General features: G+C 44.1%; 1 protein-coding gene across 4 annotated transcripts in view; it reads left to right on the forward strand.

Moving 5' to 3' along the window:
* ARL13B (ARF like GTPase 13B) overlaps positions 1-14,540 on the forward strand; it is a 79,813-nt gene that overhangs the window by 12,297 nt on the left and 52,976 nt on the right. For all 4 annotated transcript variants that reach the window (XM_088442032.1, XM_088442033.1, XM_088442030.1 and 1 more), the window contains exon 5: positions 6,912-7,161. In XM_088442032.1, the coding sequence (XP_088298158.1) occupies positions 6,912-7,161 (250 nt within the window). The remainder of the gene's footprint in view (positions 1-6,911; positions 7,162-14,540) is intronic.

Raw genomic sequence — 14,540 nt, forward strand, 5'->3', positions numbered from 1 at the left:
CTTACGGCTTTCCTGGCTTTGTCATTGTTGGAATGATTAGAGCACATGGATCAGTTTTTGCTGGGACCTACCACAAACTGTGGCAGCCATAATTTTTATGGTATTGTACCTGTCGATACAATCCTCCGGTGTCCAGGATTTCCTGATATTCTGGCTTTCCTTCCGGCTGGCTTGGGTTGCTCCCTTGGCCTGGCCTTCCTGACAGTGCGGATCTCTACACTGTCAGTATGATTAAGATATGGAATTGTTCCGCTCTGGTATCCTGTTCATCCTTTGGAGTGTTTTCTGGATTATGCCCCCATTAGTCCTCCCTAGGGACTCCTTGGGAGTTAGTAGTGGTTCTTCGTTCCTTCCGGGGACAGTCCATGGAACCGCTGGTTGTGATAGCCATTACATGGTCTATTGCTTTGGCTCTCTCTCTTTCTCTCAGGGTGTTTATATCAACCAGGTGAGTGTCGGAATTGGGAGCGTTCTCATGTGGCTCCCTCTTCTGGAGGGCATCAAGTCAGGGTGTGAGTTGCTCTCACCCTGTGTTTCTTCTTAGTGATTTTTAGGTTCCATTTTATTCTGGAACTTATGGCACGGCCATTCAGTCCCCAGTCCTCTCGGCTGGTGTGGCCTCATTGACTGTGGTCCGGCCTCTGTGGATTTATGTTATCCGTTCAGGTTCCTTACGGAAATCGGACTCCTTATTGGTGTTCTGAGATTTCTGGTTTTAACAGGAAAGGATGGCCGGCCTATAGCCAGATGTTGGCTGGATGGCCTCGTATGTCTTCTTCAGGGGTCTACCCATGGGTAGGCCTTTCTGTTGTTGATGCTTGTTTTTTCTCGGGCCATGTAACCCTCGTGGGCGGCTCGCTGTGGCGCCTTGGCTGTGTTGCCTTACTAGGCGGCCACGTGGTCTTCTGTCCACACCTTTTTAAGGTTCTAGGCATTGGTTTCCATTGCCTCTCAGGATGCTTCCTTTTTGGCGACGGATTCTCCTCTCAGCACAGGAGTGTCCCCACCCTTGGTTGAACTGCTTTGGGAAATCCCCAAGGTCAACCCTGTGGACCCCCTATGGACCCTGAAGTAGAAAACAAGAGAAATGGTAAGAACTTACCTTTGTTATCTCTGTTTCTACGAAGTCCATAGGATCCACAGGGCGCCCGCCCTGACGCACCTGGCTTCATATGGGCTGTGTGGCTGGTCACCGGTTTTCCGTCTCCCATTTCTGTGAGTATGGTTATTGAGTGTTCCAGTTTTTTTTTCTTTTTCTCTCCTCCTCCGGCCTTTGGCTACTTACAAACTGAGGTCCCTCTGGCTTGGGGGTGGGGTTATAGGGAGAGTGGACCCAAGTGCATCCTGGGAGTTAAAAGCTTTAACTGCGTGGTGCCCAGATTTGGTTCCCAACCTATACCCCAAGGTCAACCTGTGGACCCTATGGACTTCGTAGAAACAGAGTTAACAAAGGTAAGTTCTTACCATATCTCTTGTTTTATTTACCATTAAAATGTAAAAATAAATGGCCTAATGATGCGTACACACTGGGCGATTAAAGTGAACGACTGAACGATATCGTTATCGTTCAGTCGTCCACTTTATCGTCCATTTTTATCACTAAAACGATGAACGATAACGACGACGCGCGTTCCTCATCATCGTTCATCGGGTTAACATGCAGGCCAACCTGACGATGTCGTCAGGTTGCTGCATGTTGGGGAATGGGGGAAGAGAGCCCGGCGCTGAACGATATCGTTAATGATATCGTTCAGCGGTTGTGCTCAATGTCAAAAACGACATTGAGCACACCCTGCCGGGGACACACTAGACGATATCGCTCAGGGAGCATATCGTCTAGTGTGTACGCACCATAATATTTGCAAATCTGTAACTGATGAAATGTTTGTTTTTTGTTACGGGTTTATGTATTTTATTTTTTTTAGTCTTATTTTTAAGCTGGAAGGGGGAATATCTTTTATCAATGCATGTTTCAGCACACTTTCTATTATTATTATTATTATTATTAATTATTATTAATCAACATTCCCTTTACCAAATGGGGCATGCACAGTAAAATACCTGCTTTTTATGGTTTCTTCATTATTGATAGTGATCCATTGCTGTTAATGGTTGCCTCTTATTCCAAGCTACCTGGCAGTCCAATGAATGTAGTGTTATGACGATCTAATGAAATCTGTTCATATTCAGGACTCCTTTCACTTTTAATTTTATAGAAATAAATAGTGCATTTCATGCAAAAGGTAGTTTTTTGGGTTTTTTTGTAGGGGGATTGGGGGGGTCCGTAAACTTTCGCAAATTTAAAGATTTTTTTCTTAAATACAAATTTATTGAATGTGTGTGCTATTTCCTTCTTTTAAAATGTATTTATGTAATAAGTATGTGTGTGTGATTATTCCTAATTTTGTGTGTATATATGTATGTATATATATATATATATATATATATATATATATATATATATAAATTGTGTGATATCACATCTACTATACATAGAGATAACGGCACTCGCCAGGCTTTTGAACTCAAAACATACTTTAAGCTTTATTAGCATGCACATAATCCATAGTTGCCAACGTTTCGGTTCCACTCCGGAACCTTTGTCAAGGCTTCATAAGAATACAACAGACTGTGGAGCTGAAAGAGTGTATGTGTGCAAATATAGTAAATATACCCCCTAGGGTAGAGATTACACTACTTGTCAGGGCACATAGTAGAGGGACTATATCTACTTGATGATCTAGGAAGGGGTTGACTATAGAAGCAGGAAGAATCCAGTATTCAGTGAGTAGAATATTATCGATTGGGAGAGAATTTGGTGGGTATCACTCTAAATGATTCATAGACTGGTAGCAGCGCAGATGAAGCCTCGGAGATCGGCATGTGGGGAAGCTATGAAATAGTGAAAGGTACAAGGTGGAGTGGATTGGTTGAGCTGTGGTGTATCTCATGACTTTCAGAGTTGTATAGATAGTCCGTGTTAGTGAGGCTGTGAGCAGCTTGAAGTTAATTTTGGAAGCAATGGGGATGCAGGGAAAGGGATTTACAGAGTGGGGCAAAATAAATAATGAATTTAAAGTTAATTAAAATGGGGTAGTAGTGGGACTTCTGGAGGTGGCTGCAGCATCAATGGCATTAGAGAGTGTGGTGAAGAGTGAGAAAAGACAGCATTGTGGCAGAAGAAATGGGGAAGTTCAAGAGAAGTCACGAAAAGGAGAAGTCTGAGACTGTTGTGATGTCGCAGAGTGAGTGCAACTTTTTCTTTTGAGGGGGTGAGCAGGTGGTTGGGATAGGAACAAGATAGGAAATAGTGGTCAGAGTGGTGGGGGGCGTGAAATGGGGAACTTGGCGATGTCTTGGAGGTAGAAAAAGATTTTGTTGAAGTGGTAACAATCACGCTGTATGGGAGACATCAGGCTTTGGCTGAGCCTATAGGAGGAGGCATTGGCTGAGCCTATGAGTTGAGGAGGAGGAGATTAGTTTGAGGCATTTCATAGTAGAACTAATAGGGTGTCAGTGAGGATGTTGAAATCTTTGAGAATAAAAACAGGGAGGTTAAATGGAGATTATATGGATAATTCATGCAACAAAATGTATTTGTGATTTGGCAGAGTGTACCACGGGGACATTGGAAAGATAAGGGAAGGTTCAGGGAGATAACAGGCATGAGACAGAAGGATGTTCCCACCACCAGTATGATGGTTGCTAAGATGAGGATTGTGGAGGAAGGACAGGCTGCCATAGAGGAGTTCAACGGGAGACTTTGGCCCTCATTCAGAGCCGTACGCTCTGAGCAGAGCGCACGCTCTGAATGAGGGCCGGGCTCCATGAAAATGGAGCGTCCTCCTGGACGCTCGTATAGCTGTGGGTCACCACCCACAGGCTATACGAGCGTGCATTGTGATGGCCGCGATGGTCACGACCATCGCGACCATCGAAATTGCGAGCCGGAGCCTGCGGTTGAGGTTTTCAACCGCAAGCTCCGGAGTGATTTTGGCTCTATCAGAGCCAAAATCACTCCCACTGACATCACTAGTGATGTCAGTGGGCCGGCTTCTGACGGGAGGCGTTCCCGTGGGAACGCCCCCGTCAGGGAGGCACGCCCCTGGCACACCCACCAAAGGGGGCGTGCTGTCAATCAACATTGACAACACGCCCCCTTTGATCGGACACAACGAGCGAAGGACTTTCCTTCGCTCGTCGCGTCTGGCGCATGCGCACGACGGAGCTCCCTCCGTCGTGCGCATGCTCAGTCCATAACATCGACCCACTTGCGAGCTGACAGCCGCTCGCGAGTGGGTCTGAATCAGGCCCTTTGTGTCTGAGGGGGAGATCCAGCTTTCTGTAAGGGTTTGGAGACAGAGAAGGGGAAAAGATCATGGGTGGGTGTTTTTTTGCAGACTCTTCTATTGTTCCAGAGTGCACAGAAAAAATGAGAGCGTGTGAGAGCGGGCATGGGAAAAATACTGCAGGTGCAATGTGATTGGGACATTTTATAGCAGGGGAATCAAAACAAAAGTACTGTACAAAAGGTTATAACTACTGGGAGACTCTCTCATCGGATGAGATTGGCATGCTACTCTCCACTCAGTTCTTAAACTGTGTTATGTGAATGCCATTGTGCAACTTAGGTTATTTCATGTCTAGTTGCACTATATTAGTGTAGGTGTATATCAATGTAGCTGCTACCGCTTTATTACAGTAGAATGTATCTTAGAGCTTGTAATTGATTATTGAGATGTCATTGTGTTCAAGTTTTCCTAGTTCTTACGTTATGGTAAGTAAATGTCTGTGTTTCTATTGAACAGAAACAATGGTTGTTAAATACACCACTGTGATTTAGTTTGTCCACAACAAACAAACATTGGCTCTATAGCATTGCTATGACTGCTGTGATAGTTGCCTAAGTGTGAACCCTTAAGGTATTCTGACTCCCATGGGGAGTCCGATAGTAACTGTAGCCCAGGGTTGTAACTGCAGGGATTGGATAGGCCTTGGGTTGGGGCTGATGTCACCTGTAGCCGGCACAAGGAGTTAGAGGGATAGAATACGGGCAGGTGATATGTGAGCGATGGGGTAGGTGAAAGAGAAGGACGCAGTAGCAGGAGGAATAAGTTTTGGAGAAGAGGAGAGGGCAGGGTTGGGAAGTATAAGAGGCCAGGGAGAGGGTGCGATTGGGTATACAGATTAAGATGTAAGCGTCCATAATGATTCATTACAGTACATCATTCATGACATCAGTTCCACGCGTGTTCACTGAGCTGCCCTTGATTATGAGGTGAGAAGTGACTGAGGGGTTTATGTTATGGCTGATGTCATGAGTTCTCATTATCAGGCTAATATCAATAATCATTACATTGGATTTTGTAGAACTAAGTGGTGGTTCATAAAGAGGGAACACTGTATTAATAACAATCACATATAATACATGTAACATTGCATGAAATATATATGAAGTATTTTGACATTATATTCCCGTTTGCGGTTCGCACGTTGTTGTTTTGTCACCAGCAATTTCCTCCACACATGACTGGCTGAGGTGACATTCAGTGACGGGGTTACTGACAGGAAGCCTGCGGACAACTCCCAGTAAATCCTTTCCCCCATCTATAGCTCGGTATAATGGGTTCTGCACCCTCCCTAGAAGTCCACGTTACCCGAGTCGGAGAGCCGGCTTTCATAGCTGGAGAGGTGCTTGCAGTGATTCATTAACAGGAGGAGCTCCGCTATTGCTATAGGTTTGGGATACAAATGAGAATTGATTATTATTACATATTACGTTATCCTTTTATCCTTGGACAAGAGTATAAGTTACAATATTTTTATTCCAGTCAGGGTTAAATAAAGTACCAGCCATATTCTCCAATGGAACAGGGTCTCCAGTGGCCAATTAGAACACAGTACAATACTGATTGCTACGGAATAGGTTTTCTACAACACATTCCTCAGACATGGGAGTACCAGCGCTCCTATACTAATACTGTAATGAGTCTGTAGACTATAATTTTCAAAGGGTACCTTAACCCAAAACAAAATATTTCATTTTGGGCGGAATTCAAATAATGAATTTAAAAATACAAAGTGAATGTTACTACACATACACATAAGCAGTACATGTTACCACTTACCATGTACTTGCCATTTTGAATGAACGTTCAGGAAGAGGGTGACTGACACCAGGCCGGGAGATAATGGGGCTACCAGAGTGAAATGGGACTGATGCAAACATCAGGAGGCTTGGATGATCCAGATTTTTATATTTATAATTATTATTATAATATATCCTCCAAAAGCAAAAAATTAATAAAAACATGCAATTTTAGCTAAACTTATTCTAAGGAGCATAAAAAAAGTTAAATTTTAAACCGTTTCTGTAGCAACATAATTTTCTCTCATGTGCCATCAGCAGTAATCATAGTTATATAAATGATCAGTGCACGTATATATAATATCAGTACAGATTGAATATCCCATATCGGAATATTCCGGAAAACGTTATTTTTTTTTTTAAGCGTGACTGAGATAGTGACGCCTTTTGCTTTCTGCCGTTCCAATGTACACAAACTTTGTTTAATACACACATTTTTTACAACTATTGTAAGGCTGTGTTTATATGCTCTATATGAAACATACATTAATTTTGTGTATGCAAGTAAACTTTGTTTGATGCACAAAATTATTAAAAATATTATATAAAATTATCTTCAGGCTATCTGTATATGAAACATAAATCCATTCTGTGTTTAGGCTTGGGTCCCATTCCCAAGATATTATGGTATGCATATATTCCAAAATACGGAAAAATCAGATATCCCAAATACTTCCGGTCCCAAGCATTTTGGATATGGGAGACCCAGCCTGTATTGTGACTGGTTGCATTGTGTTTTTGAAACTTTTGTTTTTTGTAACAGAGTCTCCAGAAGATGTGGCCCCAACAGTCGGATTCTCCAAAGCAAATATTAGACAGGGGAGATTTGACATCACAATGTTTGATCTTGGTGGAGGCAAGCAAATCCGTGGCATATGGAAAAACTATTATGCCGAGTCCTATGGAGTGGTGTTTGTTATTGATTCCAGTGATGTGGAGAGGATGGAGGAAACAAAGGATACGGTGGCAGAAGTTCTAAGGCATCCTAGGATAGCTGGAAAACCATTATTAGTGTAAGTAAATATATTTCTTACTGCAGTTTTAGTCATCCGTTTTACTGTGCATATTGTGTTGTAATGGATTATTATATTTTGCACTTAAAAATGTAAAATGTGTTAAACGATATGTCCACTTCTAAACAAGTAGTGTTGTTTTGATGATTAGTTGGGACCTCTACCACACTGAGTACTGACCCAGACTATAGTATGGTGCCAGGTCATCTGCATCACTGGAGTATTAGTATGGTGCCAGGACATCTGCATCACTGAGTACTAGTATGGTGCCAGGTCATCTGCATCACTGAGTACTAGTATGGTGCCAGGTCATCTGCATCACTGAGTACTAGTATGGTGCCAGGACATCTGTATCACTGAGTACTGACCCAGGCTGCAGTATGGTGCTGGGACATCCACATCACTGAGTACTGACCCAGGCTGCAGTATGGTGCCAGGACATCTACATCACTGAGTACTGACCCAGGCTGCAGTATGGTGCCAGGACATCTGTATCACTGAGTACTGACCCAGGCTGCAGTATGGTGCTGGGACATCCACATCACTGAGTACTGACCCAGGCTGCAGTATGGTGCCAGGACATCTACATCACTGAGTACTGACCCAGGCTGCAGTATGGTGCCAGGACATCTACATCACTGAGTACTGACACAGGCTGCAGTATGGTGCTGGGACATCCACATCACTGAGTACTGACCCAGGCTGCAGTATGGTGCTGGGACATCCACATCACTGAGTACTGACCCAGGCTGCAGTATGGTGCCAGGACATCTACATCACTGAGTACTGACCCAGGCTGCAGTATGGTGCTGGGACATCCACATCACTGAGTACTGACCCAGGCTGCAGTATGGTGCCAGGACATCTACATCACTGAGTACTGACCCAGGCTGCAGTATGGTGCCAGGACATACAGTATGTATCACTGAGTACTGACCCAGGCTGCAGTATGGTGCTGGGACATCTACATCACTGAGTACTGACCCAGGCTGCAGTATGGTGCCAGGACCTCTGTATCACAGAACACTGACCCATTCTAGATTAGCCCTACCAAGGGGTGTTTTATCTGTAGCATATGCACTTGGTTTGCTGCTTGTCCTCATCCCCAGTTGCACTTCACCTGCCCTATACTAGATGCAAACTGAAAACCTCCAAGCAGGTGTATATTCACTTATATCCAGGTCTGCATAGGATGAATTAGCATAAATATTCCCCCTCTTAATTCTGCATATGTGATGATGCCCATTAAACACTCATTCTACCTCTTCAATGACAGGTGTAGATGGGTAGGACAAAACTCGCGCCAATACATGCTCCTCAAACGGGGATATGATCAACTCTGCATCAGACCCTATGTTTCCCTTTTAAAAGACTGAGAACACTTATTGGGTCTCTACATCCAAAATACAATCTGCAGTAGCTTGCCTATCCGCGAAAGCTGCTAGGCCATTAGAGCACCGAGGTTCACTTAAAACATTTCTCCGTCATTCTGTCTGTAGGATCTATAAGAAATGACATGCTGCCATAGGTACAAACGTTAAATACAGTGTGACTCTGGCTCCAGAGCAATCCGATTTGGATCGCCAATCTGTCCACTGATACTCAAGATAAAGTCAATAGACAAAAGAAACTAAAATATATGGAGAGCATGACCAAAGGAATTTACTTCCTTTATCAAGTCTCAATGGATGCTATTATGCTTGTGGCTAAAGGTACAGCATCCACAGAGGTGGCTGTCACTGCTTTCGTGGACTCTAGATTAGCAGTCTGATATCAGCCTAGCTACATCCTATGGCTGTATTTCCTAAAGCAGCAGTAGTATCTTGTATTTTTCTTAGACTACATATATACTCTCCATATACCAAATTTTAACAAATCTGAGCTGGTGAGGTAAAATCAGTGTGTTGATTTGACACGGAATGACCCTCTGTTCAAACTGGGATATGTATTCCCTTGCGTTCCTCTTATTGTAAGAAGCTTGAAAGCAAAGCAGCAGAAGTATTAGCAGGGCTTCCATATTGGTCTGCAGATGTAGCAAAGGGGATGCTCCTAGAACAAACATGGCCTCTAACCCTTTGCCTTGACGTCTACATCAGGGATCGGTTTTTGAATGTATGGGGAGTCAACAGTCATTATTAAAAAATAAGGGTCTCTCAAATTGAAGTCTTATTCTAAAGCATATTACAAAGTATGGAAAGCATTTATATATTGGTGGAAATCCAAGTTGATAAAAGCACTTGTTGCTAGCATATACTGCACTTTCTGCAGGAAGGCTTAGATAGCTCATGCCCCTGTTACATTGTAGGTATGGGTATTGGCAAAGAGTGTATTGTTGGATACAAGATCATTTTCAATTTATCTAAGTGATCTTTCAAGCGACCACAAGAATTCGCAGCTGTATAAAATCTTTAGTGTGGCACCTTGGATGTTCGATAAACCATTCTATTAGGTATCACTCTGAGGTTTCGCACAAGTAATATTCTTGGTAGCAATGACATCCGCTAGAAGAGAAGGATTTCATGCTGTAGGAGACAAGGAACCACTTCTGTACCTACACTCAGATAAACATAATCTTACATTCTTGCCTAAAGTAGCCCCCAAGGTTCATGTCAACCAAAAAATTGATACTTCCAACTCTAGGCCTGATTCAGACTCACACGCAATTAGACCTTGAAAATAAATGCAATTTTCGGCAGGATAGTCATCGCTGTGTACATCTTCTGGATGTCATTAAGTCTACGGACGCTCTGTTCTGAAAATAATTCTTCACGCGGTTCAATAAAATATATATTTTTGTGCCTGAAGTGACCAATGCTTGATTTAGTTTTTTGAGCCCGAGAAAAATTAGCAAAGTACTTTTATCTGATAATTTGTTTGCTTTGCAGAGTCCTATCTCTGAAACCTCTCCAGGGGTTTATGTACTGTGAGTCGAGATCTAGAACCCGCACTTATGATTGGGAGTATGCTCCAAACTTAAAAAGGGCAAATTATTTTACTATTAAAAAACAGTTAGTAAAAGCATTGTCCATATACATTTCCGGTATAAACACAATCGGAAGAGTCGAGCCGGTGCTTCCTATTGTGTTTTATACCCGAAATCGTATAAGGGTAATGCTTTTACTGACTGTGTTTTGATAGTAAAATCATTTGCCCCTTTTTAAATTTGGAGCATAAACACAATGGGAAGTGCATGGGTTTTATAACCCGACGCCTGGTAAATAAACCCTTAGGTCTCTTATGTAATTCTTGCATTGTGGTGTTCAAAGCTGCACCAGTGTATTCATTACATGATCTAATTAGTGACTTATGTAATGATAAAGGTAGTTAAGCATTGGGCTCGATTCAATTCAACGCAAAATGAATATCGCCGGGAAGGAGCTCCCATAGCTATTCAATTCAGCGCGCTGTTAAGCCTCCTGGGGTGCGAGCAGAAGTCCGACAAAACTACAGACGCGATGCTGTTTTCTGCTCTTAGTGCCACGGAAACAGCATCGCGCCAGACATTTCGGAATATTTGAATATGGGAGACTCAACCTGTACCTACATCAGAAGCCAGGCTCACTGGTCTATAACTTCCTGGTTCCGATTCTGTTCCATCTTGAAAGATCTGGGCCAGGTGCTTGGTCTGTCTCTACCATGATGGGGTATAACTACACCTCCTGGTGTTAGCAAAACAACATATAATGATGAGCACAACATACTGTATGTCCCAAAACCTATTAACTGCAGAGTCTTTTTTTTTTTATATTTATTGCTTGTATAGCTTTGCTTAGTGTTTATTGGCAGATTTGGTTTCCAGTGTTCATATTAAATGATGAAAAACTAAGGGGTCTATGTACTAAGCCTTGGAGAGAGAGAAATAGTACTGAGATAAAGTACCAACCAATCAGCTCCTGTCACTTTACAGGTTGTGTTTGAAAAATGACAGGAGCTGGTCGATTGGTACTTTGTCAACTATATCTCTTCAAGGCTTAGTACATAACATAGGGGTTTATCTGCTAGCTCCCACCTAGGTGTGTGATGTCTTAAAATAGCCCAGTAGTGTAATGAAAAGACATGTATACAATTCCCTTTGCAATGTGATGAAATCTGTGTATAGACCCATAACATGTGTGGTGAAATTACTTACAGGTCGTGCAGCTAGTGTTAGTAAGTTGGTTGGAATCAATTGGTTCACATTGTATTAGCCATGTGCTGCTTGGCACTGGTGAGTACTATGTGTTGGCAGTGTTGAATATTATATGCTGGATACTGATGGGTATCATTGCCTGCATTGTATGTGCTGGATACAGTATGCTGACATGATATAATATTCTGGCCATCCGGTTGGTATCCTGTGCTGGATGATAGCATTGACATATCTATAATGGGTGCAGGGTATGCAGTGCACACAGGCCCACAGCACCCATCCTGCACCCATTATAAAGCTCTCTCCTGAGTCCCACATCGGCGCTGCAGCAGCATCAAAAATCGCCGGGAAACTGGCGTGGTGGTAATTTTCCTGTAGACTTGCGCATGTACTATAGAGGAGTCTCCGGGACCATGTTACCAGAGACATGCGCATGTACAGTATACTCTAGCACAGCACCAGAGTCTACTGCACCGCAGAAAGGATGGGACCCGGAAGGAGTCTGCACACAGGGCCCCTCCTCTACTAAACAGCCCCTGGATGACAGTATAGCGTTCCCGCTAGGCTGTTTTAGCGGGGCGCGGTGCCCTGCCCTCCTTCTGGAGGGCAAGAAGCACCCTGCCCTCCAGGAGGAGGGCAAAAAGCGCCCTGCCCTCACAGCCTGCGGGAGCTGTTCTCACCCGCGGGATGCAGTGTCCCGCGGGTGGAGAAACATGCGGTGACCCGGTCACCACCGGAGAATGCGCCCGGCATCTATTCTCCCTTTCTACAGAGCTTGGGGGCTGCCCGGCATGTCCGTAAGCGCCGGGCACGCCCCCAAGTATGACAAAAGGGGAGCGCACAAGAATGCCCTCTCTAGCTACGGCGCCCTGCCTGCTGCCGGAGCTAGAGGGAACACTAAAGTATGTTGAGCAGTAATTGATAACTATATAACAAAATGCATATAAAGACGTACAGAGTCACAAGCAAAGCAGACACATTTGAGGCAGCATTGTGTGCTTGAAAATGGCTTTTAATTACCCCTGTATTCCGTCATCCATGTACAACCGCCTGTGAGCAGAGCTATCGAGAGCTGAGACGGGCCTGGGTACTGGGAGGCGTGGCCGTATATACAAAGAGGCATTTATCACCAGATCTTTTTGAACACTTGCCCCTGAATAGGTCTCAGTTGCTTGCACACGCCCACAACACGCAAATGGCAAACCTTACTTTAAGTGTGAATGCCCAGGTGCACCATTTATCAGCATGTGGGGATCTGTAGTGCTGCTGCAGTGGCCTGGGGTGGGGGTGTGAGCGCTGTACAGTGCGATCTGTGAAACAGGCTCCTGCCCAATGATTGGCTGTCAGCCTGTCTCTTGGATCAGTCTTGTCTTATGAGACTAGGTGGTAAATTTACTAAGATGGGAGTTCTATTAAGAAGTGATGTTGCCCATAGCAACCAATCAGATTCCAGGTATTATCTTCTAGAAGGTGCTAGATAAATGAGAAGTAGATTCTGATTGGTTGCTATGGGCAACATCACTTCTTAAACAGAACTCCCATGTTAGTAAATTTACCCCCAGATGCTTTTTCACCAAATGTGAATTGGACCTGGGAAATAAGAATCTGCTGCTGATAGAGATTCATGTGAACAGGATCTGTAGCATAGTCAGGTTAATGGAGATGGGTCAATACTGGTGCGGAAGGGAATGATATGAATTATCAGTACAGGGGGGGGGGGCATGACATTGGGCACTTTGAATACAGTAAATGACATGACATGAGACACTATCAATATGAGGGAGGACATGGCATGTGGCAATATCAAATCAGGGGGTCATGACCTGAGGCTGTATCAATACTGACCCCCCCAGCCTCTTCTTTAAAAAAAAAAAAAAAAAAAAAAGAGCAATCCTGCCACTGCACCCTCTAACCACCACACACCCACAAAGAAAACTAAATCCTAATATTAATTTGAAAAATGACTACCGTATATACTCGAGTATAAGTCGACCCGAATATAAGCCGAGGTACCTACTTTTACCACAAAAAACTGGGAAAACTTATTGACTCGAGTATAAGCCTAGGGTGGGAAATGGCAGCAGCTGGTAATGCCCCCAGTAGTAATCCCTCCTGGTAGTGCCCCCAGTGGTAATCCCCCCTTTCAGTGCCTCCAGTAGTAATCCCCCCCTGGTAGTGCCCCCAGTAGTAATCCCCCCCCCCCCCCGGTAGTGTCCCCAGTGGTAGTCCCCCCCCCCCCTTTTAGTGCCCCCTGTAGTAATTCCCCCAGTGGTAATCCCCCCTTTTAATGCCCCCCTGGTAGTGCCCCCTGTAGTAGTCGCCCCCAGTAGTCCCCCCCCCCCCCCCCCCCTCCCAGTAGAGAGAGACGTAATAAAAATACAAAAAATCACTTACCTGAAACTCCCGCTCCTGGTCCTGCCGCTGACAGCTCCTCCGGCCGCTTTGCATGGGGGAGACGTCATTACTCATGACGTCCATCCCATTACCCACTGCGGGAGCTGGAAGATGGCTCCCGCAGTGGGAGCAGCAGCAGCCGATGAGAGTCTGACAGACTCTCAGCGGCTGCTGATTACAGCAAACACACCGGCTCCGGCGGCTGTGAGTTTGTGCTGTGTAGCGCTGACCGAACTCCGTCCGGTCAGCGCTACACTTCACTCGAGTATAAGCCGAGGGGGTACTTTTTCAGCACAAATGTGCTGAAAAACTCGGCTTATACTCGAGTATATACCGGTACATTAGCAGTATGCTATATGCAGATATAATCCTATTGAGATCTGTGGAAGTACATTTCTTAAGCAAAAATGATTTGATGTTGCAAAATACTTTACAGAACTATTCTAGACAAAACTCAAAACACCTTTTATTTAAGTACTGTATGTATATTCTGTACTGCTTATAGTGTACCTTTCTGCTTCCACAGTGGAGCAGCCATTATGTGGCTATCAATTAACACTAGTGACATTACTTATGGTGCATACACACGGTCAGATTTTTCCTTCAGATCTGAACGATAACTATTTAAAAATCGTTCAGTCGTTCATATCTGAAGGAAAATCTGACATATCTGACATACCTGAACGATGGACGATCAACGATGCGCGTTCCCGTTTGTCAGATAACGATATCTGACATCTGATGTGTTTGCAGTCAGACTTGGACGATTCCATTCATTTTAATGCAGTCAAAAATCGTTCAATCGTTCAAAACTTTGGTAAAATCGTTCATCTGACAAATCTGACCGTGTGTATGC

The sequence above is a fragment of the Taudactylus pleione genome, unplaced genomic scaffold (genome assembly GCF_031769625.1).
Source record: "Taudactylus pleione unplaced genomic scaffold, aTauple2 ptg000303l, whole genome shotgun sequence".
Taxonomy (NCBI): Eukaryota; Metazoa; Chordata; class Amphibia; order Anura; family Myobatrachidae; genus Taudactylus; species Taudactylus pleione.